General features: G+C 42.0%; 2 protein-coding genes across 2 annotated transcripts in view; both read right to left on the reverse strand.

Moving 5' to 3' along the window:
- LOC306775620 (uncharacterized protein) overlaps window positions 1-5,517 on the reverse strand; it is a gene marked incomplete at its 5' end in the record, with an annotated part of 5,880 nt that extends 363 nt beyond the window's left edge. Inside the window, 5 exons of the mRNA XM_079266079.1 lie at window positions 1-3,215; window positions 3,291-3,473; window positions 3,896-4,069; window positions 4,780-4,905; window positions 5,262-5,517. The exon at window positions 1-3,215 is cut by the window's left edge and continues 363 nt beyond it. Of these exons, the coding sequence (XP_079122205.1) occupies window positions 3,187-3,215; window positions 3,291-3,473; window positions 3,896-4,069; window positions 4,780-4,905; window positions 5,262-5,517 (768 nt within the window). The 3' untranslated portion in view covers window positions 1-3,186. The remainder of the gene's footprint in view (window positions 3,216-3,290; window positions 3,474-3,895; window positions 4,070-4,779; window positions 4,906-5,261) is intronic.
- Window positions 5,518-6,145: 628 nt separating this feature from the next.
- col7a1 (collagen, type VII, alpha 1) overlaps window positions 6,146-18,543 on the reverse strand; it is a 49,012-nt gene continuing 36,614 nt past the window's right edge. The window contains exons 88-114 of the mRNA XM_079265559.1: window positions 16,760-16,795; window positions 16,184-16,243; window positions 16,030-16,074; window positions 15,913-15,948; window positions 14,669-14,704; window positions 14,524-14,583; window positions 14,274-14,399; window positions 14,114-14,185; window positions 13,906-13,941; window positions 13,758-13,817; window positions 13,606-13,650; window positions 12,854-12,889; window positions 12,673-12,708; window positions 12,389-12,445; window positions 12,201-12,272; window positions 11,597-11,668; window positions 11,447-11,482; window positions 11,262-11,342; window positions 9,598-9,651; window positions 8,733-8,786; window positions 8,575-8,637; window positions 8,431-8,493; window positions 8,177-8,293; window positions 7,191-7,268; window positions 6,660-6,713; window positions 6,461-6,509; window positions 6,146-6,235 (exon numbers count right to left, since the gene is read on the reverse strand). Of these exons, the coding sequence (XP_079121685.1) occupies window positions 6,219-6,235; window positions 6,461-6,509; window positions 6,660-6,713; window positions 7,191-7,268; window positions 8,177-8,293; window positions 8,431-8,493; window positions 8,575-8,637; window positions 8,733-8,786; window positions 9,598-9,651; window positions 11,262-11,342; window positions 11,447-11,482; window positions 11,597-11,668; window positions 12,201-12,272; window positions 12,389-12,445; window positions 12,673-12,708; window positions 12,854-12,889; window positions 13,606-13,650; window positions 13,758-13,817; window positions 13,906-13,941; window positions 14,114-14,185; window positions 14,274-14,399; window positions 14,524-14,583; window positions 14,669-14,704; window positions 15,913-15,948; window positions 16,030-16,074; window positions 16,184-16,243; window positions 16,760-16,795 (1,551 nt within the window). The 3' untranslated portion in view covers window positions 6,146-6,218. The remainder of the gene's footprint in view (window positions 6,236-6,460; window positions 6,510-6,659; window positions 6,714-7,190; window positions 7,269-8,176; window positions 8,294-8,430; window positions 8,494-8,574; window positions 8,638-8,732; window positions 8,787-9,597; window positions 9,652-11,261; window positions 11,343-11,446; window positions 11,483-11,596; window positions 11,669-12,200; window positions 12,273-12,388; window positions 12,446-12,672; window positions 12,709-12,853; window positions 12,890-13,605; window positions 13,651-13,757; window positions 13,818-13,905; window positions 13,942-14,113; window positions 14,186-14,273; window positions 14,400-14,523; window positions 14,584-14,668; window positions 14,705-15,912; window positions 15,949-16,029; window positions 16,075-16,183; window positions 16,244-16,759; window positions 16,796-18,543) is intronic.

Below are 18,543 nucleotides of genomic sequence, written 5' to 3' on the forward strand. Positions count from 1 at the left end.
ATTTAATACAAATGATAAAACTATATCATTAATAATAACCCAATTCAGATGTGATTGCATAGTAATCATGTAGAGAAGTGTGAGGAGTTATTTCATGCATCTGGGGCTCTGGAAGTAAAAGCCCTGTTAATTCTCTGCAGTTGGTATTCGGTGACTTGCAGTTCGAGCACTTTCAAGGCTTTCGGGGAAATCTCCTGGTTAAACTCATTCATTTCAACCATGTTGGGGAAAAAAACCGATTTGATTCAAAGTCAAGATCAAGTACACAAAAACTTTAGGAGAGAAGTCAATTTCAACTCCTAAGGAGTACTACGGTAAAAACAACAACCAATCACTAAGCGTTGATAAGGGCTGAAGTTAGTAAGTTATTCGAGAATTTGTTTTCATTTTCTGCTTTTGGTCTGGATTTACATTCTGTCTGTACTGTTTATCATGACATGTTATTGTTCTTTTAGTTCACTTAAACTGATTCTTTCTTTGATACAAATTTTGAATTCGGGGTCAATTTTGGAAGAATTCAACATTCATGGCGCAGTGGCCTTCTTCCTCTCCATAGCAAAGTCTACTTAATACTACAGTATACACATTTACAGCATTTGCTAACCAAACTAACCCCAATGACAGGATTTCTCTGAAACAAAGATGAAATACTAACACAAAAGCTACTTTAGCCAGGCAACTTCTGTGCCTCCATGCTGAGGAACGTTACAGTAGGATTATCATTGGAAGAAAACTTTCGAATGCTCATTTGCAAATTGGAAAATATTTCCACAACCCACACCTCTGACCACTTTGCTACTTTACTAAGTCGGGACGTTTAAACAGTCTACACATATAAGTAGTGAGCAAAATAATAAAAACACCTTCCTTGCAGTAAATACCAGTTCAGTGAAGTCCACAAAGAGTGCAATTTGTAGGTTGTGCTGCCAAATCCTCCTGTTATGTGTATTTTATTGAGTGTTGCTGAGGATCTACTTGTGGTCTTCTTTGCTGATGTTTTTGGTTGTCATGATTTTTATACTTTTGACACAGGCAACAACAACTGCAAATCATTGTTACAACCACACAAGTGAGCAAGTTGAACACAGGCCAAAAACAGGCCTAGATTGTTGCAGCTTGCATCCATGGTGCATCGACTGAAATCATTAGAAAATAAACCAAACATAAGAAACCTTCATTGCTGAAGGGGAATACTGGTCACACCTAGACCAATCCCTTACGTAATGTACTCAATCCGATCAACAGCTCAGTTTAATGACTGAAAAATAAAGTGAAGCTGCATGAAGTGTTTGGTTTCCTGCTGTTGATCTGTAATAAGGCAGTATTCTTTTGAAGAAAATACTTACTTGGAACTAGAATTGCAGCCTTGCGGTTGTGTGCTTCCACCAAGCAGTCATGTTGCAATTTACATCCACATCTTTCCAAAATGTCATAATTGAATCAATTTATTAGACCTTTGTGTGAAATTGTCATAATTAGCATATTCATTCTTGAGTTATGGGCGAAAACATGTTTTGTGAGGTCACAATGATCTTCTCTGCTGGCCGAGACAGAATCACATTTTATCATTTAATCATTTTTCATAAATACATTACATGTATTATAAATGTTTTTCCCATTATCTTATGTTCTCATTGCACAGCTACTGTCTTCCTCAGTTGCCCTGCTTCCAGTGCAGCTTGTTTTAAGTAGAGCTTTTATCCAATCAGATCTCACCTCTGTGTCTCTGGGTAAGAAGAGAGGCCCAAGGCCTGCAGTCTCTCAAGTGCATCCATGTGCAGTTTAAGTGAATGGAGACGATATTGTTGATTGTTATATTCTTCAACCAATCAGATCTTTAGTTTGACATGTTGGGCGTATTCTTTGACGTGCCAGAGTCTGCTAGCCGGCCTACAAGTACGTGATTGGTCAGTGGGCTAGCCTGACATGTTGGGCGGTGACAATCCCAATATCTGCTGCCTCTGTGGAGCGGACATTTTTCAGCCCTCAAATGCATTCAAACGTATTCAAGAAATACAACTGGGGAGGCTCGACTGTCTTCACTGAATCGAGAAGGACTTCTTACTGGAACTAAAACGCACGGATGTACTGAACAACCGTGAGATTAAACTCTTTATTAACAAAGAAAGGAGGATGGACTTTGTCTTCAAGTGAACAAGCTTTGGTAAGTGAACTGCTTTTGTTTTTACATCTGCAGTAGCTTTAATATGCTTGTTTATATATTATTATTTGTACAACTTGTTTTTATGAAGATGGATTTTTGTTTGTTTTTATATGTGATAGGAACTACCGTTATGTTCAATGTTGCGCTGGGGACACATTTAGTCGGTGCCAGCATTGCCAACTTTCTCTCTAAATCTGGCGACTTTCCGAACCCTCTTGGTGACATTTTTTTGTCAAAAGCTACTAGCGACAAATCTAGTGACTTTTTCTGGTGCTGTTGGAGACTTTTCTGGTGTTTTGACTCTGGCGTGAAAGCAGGTACCGTTCTGCGCTGCCGTGAGCCGCCCCAAAGCACTCACAGGCGGCTACTCGCACAGCACTCCCAGCTGCAGTCAGAGAAGAGAGGAGACACACTCTCGGCGTATTCATGTATCTGCACTCTGCAGTTAGTGTATTTATAGGTGTCGAGCTTCATTTTTACAGGAAACAAATAATAACCATAGCTGTGGCGTCATAATGAGGTGTTTCAGCTGCAGGACAGCAGTGAAGGCCCAGGTATAAAATGCACGGCCCGCCACCGGTAAACACACATAATAACTACAGCCTCGAAAATGACCACCGAGTAAAAAAACAAACATCATGAGCTTCACCATATTGGTATTTACTTAAGGCTTTACGCTTAATCGCATTACACTGTAGTGTGAGTCAGATACTTTCTTCACTTCCTTTCTGCATACAGACGGAAGTCTTATCATTTGTGAATAAAGGTACTGAAGGTACGGATGAGAGCAAAGAAACTCTTCTTAAGTGTGCAAATGTACGAAAAGAAAAGTGTTTTTTACGTACTGTACTTACATAACCACAATAAAATGATTTTGTCTTTCTTTTGCATGGTTAGGAGAACATAAAGCCAGGAGACACTCTGGTAAATTTAGATTGGGTTTACAGAAACAATAAATAAACAAAAACAAATCTTTGACATTGACAGTTGACAAAATAATGACAAGGAGGATTTGTCCTCAATCATCGTGCTGCCTTCAAGGGACGAGGACCTACACAAGAGATCACTCGTTAGTTTGCACACATCCAACACTGACATAAACTACCGCGTGTGTGTGTTTGTGTACCTTCCGCCTCCCCAAGGCAGAGCTCCTCACACTCCTCCAGGTGGAGGAAGCGGTTGTCGTTTCCTTCACAGCCGCTGTAGATGAAGGGCCTGCAGGCCTGAACCTGACTATTAAAGTACCAGCGCAGAGTGTATCGTCCACAGTTCCCCTCCTCCATGGGCAGCAGGCACAAGTCAGCTGGAGCTGCAGAACACACACACGCACACACACACATGAAGAATGCTGCACGCAGAGACACAAAGGCGCACACACAATAAGTAAAGGGCAGGCCAGGCAGAGAGGAGCAGAGGCAAAGCATTAATGAAGAACAGGGGACCCAAAACAAGCATTCCTGACCACCGAGATCAAAAACTCAATCAAACAACCTGTTTATTGAGATAGTTTGGCATTCTCGTTTAGATGTAAAGCAAATCATTAGCACTGACATATTGTTCTTTGTTTTTGATTTTACTGGATGCATTTATGCTTTTAAGACAACAGCAAAACAGCCAACGCAGCCTGGGACATGCAGAGAGGGCCAGACAACAGGCAGGCAGGCAGGCAGGATGGCAGAATAAATCCTTGATAGATCCCAATACAGGACAACCGCACAAGAGCTAGTTTACCTTCCCCTTTGACTCTCCTCTTGATTCTGACTGATCTGGACTTGACTGCTTTCAGAGGTGTAACTTTGGCTTCTTTCTGACCATCAGCTCTTGCTGTTTTCTTAACATCAGCTCTGGCTGATTTGTTTGGTTTAACTGTGACTGTTTTGTCAGTTTCATCCTTGACAACCTCACCTGCACACACACAGACACACAGCATAGACACATTCAGTTTGAATAGAAAAAATAAATACATGAATGTGATTTAAAGGTGCTCTAAGATAACGTTCACAGACTCAGGATGGTGGGCGCTTGTAGCAGGCGTGAGTGAAACAATTCAAAAGGTCAACACGGTATCTCAATGTCATGAAATAAGCACAAAGTGAAACACACACTTAATATAGGACACGCTCATCCAGCACAAATTGGATTATGTGCTGGTTGAATCAACCAAATTATGGCACATGGGCAGACATTTGACATGCCATCTTCTATTCATCACATGAACCAGATACGCTTGTCGCATGTGAATAAATATTGTTAATGTTGGGGGCCATCATAATTAAAAAGGGGAAGCCAGTTATTTGACAACTTTGATTGTCACTGTATGTGTATCCTGAACGTTCACAAGGACACACATGCATGTCAGCACACGGGCAACCAGCAAGCAGACCTGGTTGTAAACGATGTTGATTTCAAATTCTTCCAAAAATAGGCTTTGCAAATGTTTTATTGAGAAGAAAAATATTAATCTCATTTGTCAAGCTGCCAGTGCTTTTTTTAAAATGCTTGTCCGAGTGTCGTAAAACTTCAGCTTCTAAAAAAACCCCCCCACAAGGTACCTTATGTCTTTAATATACTATTTCCCTGCACGATAGCGTCGGACACAGTATGAAACACAGTACCATCGTTCTGGTTGGCAGTGGGAGTGAAGTAGAGCAGCTCCTCCAAGGGGTTGTCGTAGGCCTCGACGGAGTAGATGTGCTCGTAGTCTGGGTCGTTGGTGTTCACCACCACATGCAGCTCACGGCCTGAGAGAAATGTGACATCACACAGGTCAGAGATGCTTCACCTGCGTCTGACGACCTCCAAGCCTCAGATAGATGGAGGCCCTGGACCATATTGGGACAACTCAGGAAGCCTCTAAATACAGGTGAGAATAGTCAGTGAGCCTATACACTTTGTATTTGCCTGGATACGCCTATAGAATACATTTTGTGGGTCTTAACATAAATGGAGTCCTCTGTTTCCCGAATGAGAAAACCACCCAGTGATCAGAGGTCTCCAGGCCCAGCGCCACCAAGTTAGACCTGTTTGTTAGGGACGGACACGCAGACAGACACACAGATCGAGGTCGACAAGCAGAGCAATGGACGGACACACTCACCCTCCTCACCCTTCACGGCCAGTTGTTGCTCTGGTGCAGGCCGAGACCTGACCGGGGGCTGGGAACGATTTACAGGGCCTGAACCTGAGAGAACCAGATAGGACAGGGAGGAGCGAAAAGGGACACCGAGGGAGCGGAGACAGGATTTAGAGAGCGAAAGGGACCGGGTAAGTGTTAGAAAAGGGGGACCGGAAAGGTAACATGATGGAAAAAAAAGAAGGACAGAACATTCTGGTAGTAAAACCTTCAGATACATGAGCCAACAACAAAAACGACAACCCCAAAGCACCACAAAAATCATTCCACCGTTCCAACATACACACCAGCTGAAAGGAGTTTTTGCAAGACTGGTCACCATGAGGCAATCTTCCAAAGACTGGTTGTAGTCCTTGAAGGACTCAAGTCGCTGCTGTATGGACTTTTGTCTTACTCGAGTCACATTTTTAAAACATTATGAAATGCATAACTACTTGTTAGGTAACAATGAAAGTAAATTAAACATGAGTGACATTATCAGTAACACTGCATATTAACTGCTGCTTCACAACTCTGGTGAAGACTTACAGTGATTAACATTTCACAAGTTAAAACATTGGGGAAAGTTGATCATTTTGAGTTTTTTTCTAATTGTCTTTTAATGAATTCATTTTGAAACCTTTAATGCTAGCCATTCTCAGTGATTGGAGAAAGTACGTTGTTTGGTCTAACATGTTCATATAATATAAAATATAATAATGGCAGGTAATGTAACTATCTCATTTTTGTGTGCATGAGGTTAAATGATCATTTAAACCACACACAAATGCCTAATAAGGGAAAATGCCCTAAAGCATTCTCGAAATATATACACGCTCTCGCTACTCTGCAGCAGTATTTGCGGTACAGTGTACGGCTGTGACTCATGCTAAATCTCAGCCCTTCAGTCCACCCTTCTCTCTTCTGCTGCAGTCGAATGGCTCACTCACCTCCACACGCTGAGGATCAGACAGACGGACAGGAAGGAAGCAGAAACAGGGGGAATAAAAAAAGGTCAGCTTCAAGAGCCATGGCATTGTTGTAGTTCTCTGCAGCTTCTTATGCATCATACTTTCAAAAAGTGTAGCTGAAGCTGTGACTCATGTGCTGTGATTACCATCTGAAGTTCAACTTGGGGACAACTCTGTTATAAATGAGCAATGCGAGCAGCATGAAAGACTCACCACAGTGCTGACTCATCTCTGTGCGAACGTACTCCCTGACCTCATACTCCTGAATTCAAAACAAAGAGGGGGAACAGAGCAAAAATAAGAAAAACACACTTACAAACACAACCCTAATATCAGCTCTGTGTAAGTGCGTGTGTGCTGTTTGATGTCCACATCTTCAAATTGAACCCCGCGGTAAGGCTCAAGCACTGACCGTCATGCCTGGCTCTCCTCTGTCTCCCTTGGTTCCATCTGGTCCCAATTCTCCCTACAACATGGACACGTATTAGGACACACGACCCACAGAGGGGCCTGCAGCACGATCATTCATTAAGCTGAGACCAGGTGCAGCACATGAACTAAATGCAAAGTCAAAGTCAAAGATCGGCCATTGCCACTTTTACTTTATGATACATTAAAAAAGGTTTCCCAGTCTCGACGTCCTTTGCCAATATATGGGACCCCTTTGAGGAACCAGAAATTCAAACAAAGCTGGGAAGCGTTAATAAAATGTGGTTGTCATTTTTAAGTAACCAGTTTCGGTTGAAACTAATTAACTGTAGAAGCGATGAGGAGCTCATTTTAAACTTGGCACACTGTGGAAAGAGTAATACTGGACTCCAACAAGTAATTCAGTGCGGTAATATTTTCAAATGTTTTTGATAAGGACACCAAGAATTCTTTCTGACCTCGACAAATGGTTTCCTATCAAAGATGACAACCAGGAGACAAGTGTGACACTAACCGCTTCTCCTCGCTCCCCCGAGATCCCTGGGATACCGCGTGGACCAACCACGGCGGGACCGATTGGACCTCTCTCTCCCTGACGGAGGTAAAACAACATTACAACATACAGCATGTCTGCAGTAGACAGGTGTAGTACACCTTACAATGCAAGTAACAATCTCTACATACATAATATCGGGACAGGTGGTATTTGCCTGCATAGCTTCAGTGAAAACAAAGACAGATAACTGTTTCTAGTCCAGTGCTATCTTTTCTCCAAATAAGCTGCTCCTGTGCTCCTTCATTCCACACACAATATGCAAAAGGGATCAAAGCTACAGTTTACAGTATGTTTACAGTCTTTTTGTATGAAGATCAGATGTTCAGACTTCCTTCCTTGCACCAAAGCAAAAATATTGGTTTCGGAAAATAATGCAACTGGGTTGACTAAAGGGAGTGTCTCAGTTTGAAATAAAAAAGGTGCGCCTCGATATGGCCCTGCGCTCCTTTCACCAGCTTTCTTTCTTTCTTTGTTGATGCAGCAGACAAGCCAGTCGTGTGCCGGGCCCATCAAACTGTCAATCATTATGATGAAGCAATTCACAGAAATCAAACAAAATGAGCAGTCAGGTAAAAAAAGAAACAGGAGAGCAAACTAGGGAGAAAACAAAAGACAGTATTCTTTTAATAGAAGTCGTGCATCATATACTGTCAAAAACAAAAAGTTGTATCTTTGTTGCCACTCACACATCTCCGACTTCTGCTCTTTTGTGCACTCGCACAGTAGAGCAATTGACACGTTCGTCTATTTTTGCTTCCATTATACATTCTTTTTCTTTGCTAGATTGCCAAGAAATGTGTGCACAGTCATACTTGATGGTGCACGCATTAGCTGGTGTAACAAAGGCTTGTTGAATTGTCATTATGTCCTATCTCGTCTCTTCAACAGACATCTGCCTCCTTAAAGTGGAGAAGTGCGGAACTAGCCACATTAAGGATAGTCACCTTCTGTCCCTGGAGCCCCTCTGGGCCTTTAGCACCAGCTGGGCCCTGAGTGCCACTCAGGCCCGAGACCCCATCCACTCCTCTGGGGCCAGGAGGACCAGGTATGCCAGACGGACCCTGCATGAGGCACAGAGACAGTTGATCATGAATCTAAAGGTTTCCTGTATGTAGCTCTGAGGATGAGCCATGTTGTGTTTCTGACTGTACATATTATGGAGATTAGCATGTAAGCTCACACTGTACTGCTGACTCACCCTTTCACCTTTCTCTCCCTGAGTTCCTTTGGGTCCTGCAAGGCCGTCAAATCCACGGTCACCCTACAAAGTCAGAGAAAAGTGGTAACACTCTATATTGGACACATTTATAGTTGATTTCAAGAAAAATTAGACAACACATACCTTGGGACCGACAAGTCCCTCTTTTCCAGGGGTCCCTGGGGCCCCAGAAGGTCCAAGTTCCCCCTGGAAAACACAGAGAGCATGCCTGTAAACGAATCTTAAGAGCACCCACGAGGCATATAATAGAGCACAGCGTGTCAGTTTGATGTTACTCATACCTGTTCCCCTTTTCTTCCAGGTAGGCCTGATCGGCCATGAATACCACCATCCCCCTGAACACAGACACTCAGATTCATTAAATTTTCAAAGTACTTACCACACAGTACTCAACTCATACATGTCTGACTCATAACTTATTGAAAGGTACTACGAGGAGCTTTCATTTTGTGTTGATTCGACAGTCCCTGTGGACAAAAGCACCAGAGACTGCAGGCCGAAAGGCGTTTGCAAAGCTGGGTCGGCCCGCTGGCGTCTGAGCTAAAGGAGTTTCTGGTGAACCTGCGTGCTGTAAATCGTTTTGTCTGATTTTGCACGGAATAAGACCAGATGACAGGCATTAAGAATAACGTATAATGAAACCTACGGATGCACCAATCCAAATGACTCAGTCGAGATATTGATAAAGATACCTGGGCTTTGGGTACTGGCCGATATAGAGTACCCATCAGATACCAGTATTTAATTAATAAACTGTATGCCCAGTCACTGGGCCCAGTGACTGGGCCCATTCTTTTATGTGTATCATTGATACATTGACTGAATTGTTGTAATTACAATAACGGTATCCAATATCAGATTGGCCCATTTTTCACCTAAACCTGATCCAGCTATGTGAGTCAGTATACTGATCTCCGTTATTGGTTTCGGTATCGCTGCATCTCTAATCACCAGAAAGGGAAACAACATCTAGCTTCACAGACCACAAGCTATTACTGAAATGTTAACTTCTTGGTTTATTTTTGGGACAGAATAAATAAAGTGTCAAAATACCATTGGGTGGGAAATTATCACGATACAATTTTTTCATTCATGCTTATTTCCTCTCCCCTTTCTCCCCCTCAATCAGATATGTCTTGATCCCACCTTGTCTCCTTTTGTTCCATCAGTTCCACAAGCCCCCTTGGGTCCTCGGTCACCCTGGAAACACATACGTTCATCATTGACAGAGGCACATGAAGAAGCTTGTGAGTGACAAACGGACAAGATGCTCTAAACCAGTCAGAAAGAGTCCATCCATTGATCAATTGACCTTTTACCTGCCGCTCAGGCTGAATCATTGTGCAGGAGCACTTACACGGACAGCGAACATGACCCAGCTTGTCCGGCATCTTCCAAACAGCACAAATTTGACGCACAACTCATCTGATAATGGATGTTGTTACAAGTAGCAAAACAGCAGCAGAGGACTGGCCGATGTTGTCTGGTACAGCCGTGCTACATCCACATGTTCATTTGATAGCACACGGTATTGTCTTCAAATGCACACAGACAGACCTACAGGAGGTTTTCAACCCAGTTATTTCTTTGGAGACTTAAAAAGTTGGCTAGTAATTCATACAACGTTTTTACAGAGTAACAGTAGGAGTCTTATCATTGCACAAACGCATAATTTAGCAAATGGCACAGAAATTAAAGATACAAAATGTGTAAACCATCATATCTGTATCTAACTATTTAGATGCAGATATCCTGCACTCCCACATTGTTCATTCTACCTTCCTATTCATATGTGAAAAAGTAGGCTGGTCCTCAACGTACACACTATCATTCTTGTTTATAAATGTATCCTACTGAAGCTGCATCACTATCGCACACCTCTTCTCAGTAAAAACAACTGTTCACAAACACAAACAGCCAGGACGGGTTAGTACCAGTGATTTCCACCATGAAAATGGTATGAATCTTTTGAGCAACATTTTGACATTTTGGGAAAGCCAGTGAACTGAGAAGATCAATATTCCTCTCATCTGAAGCTACTGCCAGCAGTCGTTTAGCTTAGTAACAGCTAGCCCAGCTCAGCCTAAAGGTAACAGCCCCTGTAAAGCTCACAAATTAACATGAACTGTCAAACACATTATATAAAAACGTCAATCCATCGTTTTACGGAGCGTTATGTGCATGACTGTTTCTTGGCCAGGACCAGTTGCCAGGCACCCGGTGGAGTCTTCAGGAAGTAAATGGTCCAGCACAAGAAATAGCCTGGCACATAAAAAATGGTTAATTGTGGTTATTATACTTGTCATTATACTTTTGTACGAATAATTGTACATTGGATTTTGTTAATTGTGGGCAGAGCCAAGCTAGCTTTATTTCCCCAAATGTCAAAATATTCCTTCAGAGCTTCAACGTGATAATTCCACTGAGCAATTTTAAACTTTGTGCCTTTTTAGAGAGGTCTTTGATCGCTTCTGATGCAGTTTGTAGGTATGTACTTGTGTGTGACTGGCTGCATTTGTTGTATGTCTTCTCTCTGTACTTTCTCCAGCTGTACTATTGTCTCTCTTCCAAAATAGATTTTTATCTCTGAGATATCAAAATCCATGCAAAATCCCTTTCGGCTGTCATAGTGATGGGGTGAAAGCAAATATTCTGCATGGATATCTTTAATTTAATCCTGTGCAATCATATTCATTTTATGCTTAGTATTGAGTTGTTACAGTCATCACCAACTCCTGAAAGGTGCTTGAAGGTTGAAACCACACAGAATGAACAAACACCATCTCAAGCACACAGACTCAAAGAAATACCTTGATTCCTCTCATTCCTACAACACCAAGCTCTCCCTTCTCCCCCGTCTGCCCTGGCATCCCGTCTTTTCCTCGGAAACCCTTAAAGAGAGAACAGAAAACATCCCTCGGTCTGTCCACCAAAGAGATAAAACCACACACAGAAAATGCTAAATCTACATTTGGATGGAATTAAAATCACAGACCGATTCACCAGGTACTCCAGGTTGGCCGGCTTCTCCCTGCAGGGAGACAACAGACTTATAGTCAAATTATTACGTGTACCGACTACTGACTGGCTTTGCTATTGATTCTGACACTGATTTAATCACAACAATCATCCATGCATTACTCACCTTTTGTCCACCAGGGCCACGGGCACCCGGGAATCCAATGGATCCTCTTTCTCCCGGTTCTCCCCGCAGACCCTGATGTCAAATACACACGTACACAGAAATATGCATATCGATCATTTATAACATCAATATGGTGGCCTCTTTGTTGCTGCAACATAAGAATATTGTTTAGGGTGAATCATATTTCTGAGTTGAATAATCAATTGATGCGCCTGCTAGGCCATCAGATCCACTAATAATAATATATAATCAACCACTAGTTCAGATCAAATTCTGTTAAAAGGCAAACTAACTATAAATCAGAGACAATTACTCAAATAGGCCCTTGAGATAATTCATTGACAATGACAACAATTTAGATTTTGCAAATGCAACAACTCCTTCAGCTTTTCTCTGCTTCATCTCTGAAGCTGGTTGGATGAAACCAGAAATCTGAAGATGTCAAATTGGATTTTTGCAAATTAGGGAGGACATTTTTCTTCACCAAACAATTCGTCAATTCATCAAAAAAAAAAAAAAAATTAACGTATAACTCAAAAATGAAAATGATCATTCGTAGCAGCCATCAGACCATCACATACGTTCGGACAAGAAACACATTTACCTGCTCCCCCAGAGGGCCCTCTTGACCTTTCACCCCTTTTTCTCCCAGCACACCTTTGGGTCCTTTGTCACCCTAAAATGAAACAATAGTGACATCCACAACAGGCAAAAACCAAACCACACACTATAAGAACAAACAAGGATATCTTATTATGTTCAGCATTTGGACACATGCAGGTGTTCACTGACTGTCTCTCCTTTGTTGCCATTTTCTCCAGCAGGTCCTCCCACCAGCACAGTGTCCCCCTGTGAGTGACAAACAGTGTTTCATCCTGTAACCTTTTCTTAAGCGGTGTCACTTTTGGTATCGTAGCTTATTAACATTGTGTGTATTCATATATTCCTCCTGCTCTCTCATGAAAGAGCTCTTTCCAAACAGACTGCCGACACAATCGGTCTTACATTCCTCTAAGGAGAGCGCTGCTAAGAGAGAGAGCAGTGGTGGAGCTCATTCGATAATAAAATGCACACACCTTCTCTCCTTTGTCACCTTGCAGCCCGATGTCCCCCTGAAGAAAATAAAATAGATTGAGAGCAAAACATTTCATTCAGTCGTGTCAAATGAATTCCCCATTTTACACCAGCAAAGGACTCGAGGGAGGACACAGCTCGCATGATGACATGCAAATGAGAAAAAGGCCTGGTAGTATTCACCTTCTTTCCCCAAGTACCACGGCTCCCTGGTGAACCCTGATAAACACACAAACACACATACTGGTTTATTATATTCTGGTCCACACATAAAAGCCACCATGCATGTTTTTAACTCAGGGCCATGTTTACTTGGGTGAGACAACAGAACTTAAATCCCAATAATATCATGACCCCTCAGGCTGTGCAGTTCGATGAAAGGGTGAGCACAGGTTGATCTTGTTTTAAAATGATGGGTGCTGCAACACCGTGAGGGAGGACAAGGCCTGTTGAATAATTAGTTTACGATCCAATACATTGTGTCCTTGTGAAGAACAGTCATAACAATAAAGAGTTATGCCTGCGTTTTTCCCTTTGTGTCTGCATACATACAGCCTTCTGGTGAATTAATCATTTTGTAAAGCACAACACGAAAAGACAAGTTCAATGCTTGAGGAGTGTCCAGATAGAGTTTTTTAATTTCAGAAAGCACTAGCAGGGCACCGGAGTGACGACACCATCGCCTGTCAGAGATATTCAACAGGAAGCATTGGCAACTCCCACACACAAGAGTTGAAGTGCTCTAAAAAAATCCGATGCTGGGTGCAACGCTTCTTGGCTCGGTGGCCACACGCATGTTCTCTCCTCATTTGGAACAATTGAAAATAGACGCTGGCGCTCAGAAAAAAAACCCATTATATTGTTGCTTGTTGGCACAACTTTGTTCGTGTTGTGTTACTGAGGGATGGATATAAAAGTTGTCACATGGTATTTACCGTTGGCCCTCTCTCCCCATCCAAGCCAGCCCGGCCCTCCTCTCCCTAAGACATGACAGACAGAAAAAGGCACACAAACAAACCAGTTGTTATCATCCAGATTCATAATCGATCAAATCTTCAATGAAACACTGATGTCACGGATGTCTTACTCTCAGCCCTGATTCTCCTCTCTCTCCTCTGGGACCAGGGATTCCGACACCAACCTCCCCCTGGCAACAGAAATGATATGTACACCCTTCAAAAAAGCCATTAACATTCAAGCAGGGAGACAGAAATATGTGTCGCTTGGATCGTCACCTTGTCCCCTTTGAACCCGCTGGTACCAGGAGAGCCCTATAAAGTATGAATCGTAAAGATTTATGAATCTTTTATGATAAAAAGCACACAATGCACACATAATTCATCACTCATCTGTGGGTTTGTCAATTTCCCTTTCTCTCTCAGACCTTTAACTTTTTTTTAAAATAGATTTTTACGTAGCAATAAACACAGGATCTAAACTCACTGCCTGTCCAGGAGGACCAGCGGGACCAGGGGGTCCGACATTTCCTGCACGGCCTGCAAAGCCCTGGAGACCCTGAAAATGAGACCTCAGTAATTGAAAACAAACCACATATATTAAGAGAAAGAAAATACAGTATTGTGTAATAAGCAGCTCCACCAACCCTCTCCCCGTGTGGTCCAGCAGGTCCTAGTTGTCCACTTTCTCCTCTCAGGCCAGGCTGCCCAGCATCACCTGACTTCCCCTGTAGCCCTGGAGGACCAGCTGAACCAGGAAGGCCTGGATCTCCCTGAAATGAAGTCAGAGTTAGATTTTGACCTATCTCACATCTGATAGATCACTTTCACTGATTAGAGAGGTAGGTACAAACATACAGTCGATCATCCTATGTGGCACCACATGCTGTTACTCACCTTTAAGCCTTGAGGCCCAACCCGACCAGGCGGACCTAGCTGTCCGATGCCCTTCTCTCCCTGCAACACACATTTCGTCACAACTGTCACTTGGATTGGTTTTGATTTCAGGCAAATTAATAACAACCCATGACAGAAAGCTTACCGTATCTCCTTTTGGCCCTGAAGATCCCTGTGACCCCTGCATGAAAGACAAACGTCAGGTGTGAAAATAAGAGACTGTGGATTCTTTTAAGACCCATATCAATAATACCTTACTGGAAAGAAAACAGACAAATGTAAACCATTGCTTGTTTCATATGAACAATAATAATCATGAAGCACAGTTGCAGTTTGTTTTAACAGTGTGACACATTTCTGCATGCCCCCCAAACATCTGCTTGGCATTCGTTATTATGCTGTGAAGACACGTTCCATCAGCTTCAGTGTGTGCTGTCAGTGGCTTGGTGGTCATTACACTTAACATGCCTCGTTAACCTCAAATAATCAAAACATTGAGCTTCAGAGGAGATTTGTCACAATTACAACTGACACTTTGAGATAGGAGGTCTAGAGACTTTAATAACACTGCTGTAGGTAGAAAAAATGGTTGATCAAGCTCAGATTAAATAATTGGACTGACCTTGAAGAGAACCCATTTGGCATAAAGAATCCTTGCTTTACATGTGTACATTTACCAGCATCGCTACATATTTCCTGCACCCTTGTTTGATTTCTGGATAACAGAAATGCCTAAAACATGGGTTGAAGTAGGATGTGATTACATAACGAGGATGATCAACATGTCCAATTTGGAGCTGATTATTGCAGCTGATTATGCTAACAGCCCTGGATTAACACAGTGTGGTGCCCTAGGGTGACCACACTCTAAGTGTTTAATGTAAAATGTTGATTTTGACCACTTGCTATCCAAGTATATTTTTCATCGTGGCTGTATGCCGTGATTGTTTTTCTTTTTTTCTTTTCGTTTAGCAACATCTGCTGAGCTGATGCCTGTTCATTTTGAATTTGTTAACAAATACTTTAAAAGTCTCGTCTTTGTCTTAATCATTTGGTGCCCGCAGGCACTCGCCTGGTTCCATATTATCCGTCCCATCGTGCTAAATAGCAATTTGCTGCATTTGATCATATTAGTATAAAAGTCTAAGCTGGATGTAGTTGAGTAGTTACTCACATCGTTATGGTAAAAACCTTTACCTTAAATGACACACTACTAATGGTAGTGTAATGGTGGCATTTAACCTTCACTAATAGATGAAAGCATTAGACCTTTGGGAACAATTTGAAGATATATGCAAACAACAAAAACCACATTCAGTAATATATCACGTGAGAGAAAAGAAAAGAAATCCAGAAAACAAACGGTGGCTGTGGAAGCTGAGAACTTACAACTTCTCCAGGATCTCCTGGCTCACCATCCACTCCCTATGAAGACAGATAACATGATGTGAAAATGTGATGTTAACTTTATGAATATTTGTTTCCCTGCAGCGTGATGTCACTCACTCTCTCTCCTTTGTTGGCAGCAGCTCCTTTGTCTCCCCTGTTACCCTGAAAGACAGCAGTTATTAGTGATCGGCAGTCAATGAAAAAGCGCTCGATGTTTTCACACTGTCTTGCTCTTGCTTACTAAGAGTGGGCCTTCAGTCGAAATGCTCACCTTTTCTCCAGCTAGACCTGTCTCTCCGGTTGTGCCTGGGAGTGTTTGACCACTAAGACCCTGCATCAATCATAACCAGGAAAGTGATGTCATTCAGTTGCTCTGTTCTGCTTCTTCATTTACAAACTTTCAGTATTCTCATTTTCGGACTAAGCTGCATTAGTTGAGTATGTCACAGAATTAAAGAAAGGTTCAGAGTTAGAGTTATTTATTTTGCACAATTCAAACAACAAAAATTTAAAATAATCAAAAATAACAAATAAATGAATATCACAGGGCAGGAAGAGACAGAAAGCCAACTTGGCTTATTTGAAGCCTCCACCTATATAATATTAAAATTTTACAAAATTACAAAGAAAAAATAAAATATGCATAAGACATTACATTACAACGAAAGAAAGAAAAGAAAAAAAAAGAATAATGTAATTGTGTCGAGTGTGAGTGAGCGTGTGTGTGCATGTGTAATATAACAGCTAAAACAAGAAAGACATGAAAACTAATACACAAACAAACTGTTACAAAACAGCAATTGTTCAAGTAGCTACTTCCTCATTAATGCCATTAACAGTGACTCACCCTCTCTCCTTTGGGTCCAGGGGTTCCAGCCACAACCTTTAACAGCGCAGAAAAATGGAGAAAATAATAGTAATTACTTGTGCAGCATGTTATGGCTTCTTGTATGAAAAGAGGTATATGTGTACTTCAAAGCCTTGGTATTACATTAGCCATTAGCCTTTCCAGCTCTCAAACATTAAGAGCCTTAATGGCAAGCACAGGTCGTAAATGCACAACTCCTACGGCTCAAACATTGCACTATACCACAGTGAGTGTTTGGCAGCCTATACTTTTCTTCTCTGTGGGAGGCAATGGTCTTACAACAAACAACAACAACTTGTTTATGATATGCACGTATTGTGCTAATAATATGCCTATTCAATTGTAATCGACATTCAAGGAACAATCTGAGGAGAGCTACTTTGTGATCAACTGCTGTGTCTTTTTTTCCGTGTCCTTAAATCTTTTCGGCTCCATCTTGACAGAATGACAACTTCCAGATAAGTTGTCTGGGTCAAGAATGAGTGAATGGATCAAAAAGGAAGCTCTGGTTCTTGTACTCAGAAGGTCTGAAGCTTTACATGTGACTGTTATCAAAGTTCATTGCAACTGTGGAGCTGGAAAGTGCGATGTCAATTGTGTGTGTGTGTGTGTGTGTGTGTGTGTGTGTGTGTGTGTGTGTGTGTGTGTGTGTGTGTGTGTGTGTGTGAACAAATGGTGGAGCTGCGGAGCAGATGGGCAAGCGTTGCTTTGTTATTCATCAAACTGGTGAACTCACTGCAGTGTCACCATGGCTCTGTCCAGGGTGCTGAACCTCAGCAGTGAGGGAGCTGCTCGAGAAACTCATCACGATTCATGTCCACATTACAAACAGCAGGAATGGCTGCGACTACAGAGTGCGTGACAATGAAGCTCCATCTTCCTTTTTTTTACCAGCAGAGAGAAAGCCACACAAAAAGCTACTCTAGTGTATGAGCTACCTGCTTCCATACATTTGATAAAACACCCCATTGTGTTCTTCCTGAACATTGTCAGGAAGTAAAGGGGTTGGAGGAAAACACACCAGTGGAAACAATACAGGAGTGTGAGAAATAACTCATTTCAGTAGAATTCTAATTCATTTTCACATCACAGAAAATAAGTGCACGTTGTTGTTTTTGTCGTTGTTGTTGCTGTGGATGACCAACCCCTCGCTGTGGTTGAATAAACATGGGCTTTGGATGCTTAACTGAACAGCTAAAGCCTCTCTAAATACTGCCAAATGGACATTACATCTCTCAAACAATTGTTCCACATCTGTACAAGCGAGACACCGTTTTCGATTGAAATGCTTCGAAAAAAATTGCAGTTTGGAGTTAATAGCAAGTAAATGTGTGTGCTAATACATATCATCATGATATCTGGCAGCAATCCTAACAGACTCAAGTTATGCATTATAATAAGCTTCGCTCGAGGCTAAAGCGTTTGATTGTTCCGTACTCGGACAAGGTGGAATCTGCACCACAGTGTAATAATATTGATATTGTAAGCAAGTTGTATTGAGCCATGTTGGATAGAAGGTGAAGAACAGAGATGATTTTGACTCTGTGTGATAATGTGGTGAGCCCTGCAGAGAGAAAGTTATCAACGCATGTGACCTTCTCTGTCAGTTTCAGTCTCACTGAGCTGAAATGTGGCTTAACTGAGATCCTCATCATCAGAATTGGCCCAGACCTTGTCACGACAAGCCAATCCCTATTAACAGATGATGGGAGCAGCTACATTAGAACATCTGGTTTACTCTGATTTGCCAATTAAGAGATTTA

Source organism: Melanostigma gelatinosum, assembly GCF_949748355.1.
Source record: "Melanostigma gelatinosum genome assembly, chromosome: 3".
In the NCBI taxonomy this organism is placed as follows: Eukaryota; Metazoa; Chordata; class Actinopteri; order Perciformes; family Zoarcidae; genus Melanostigma; species Melanostigma gelatinosum.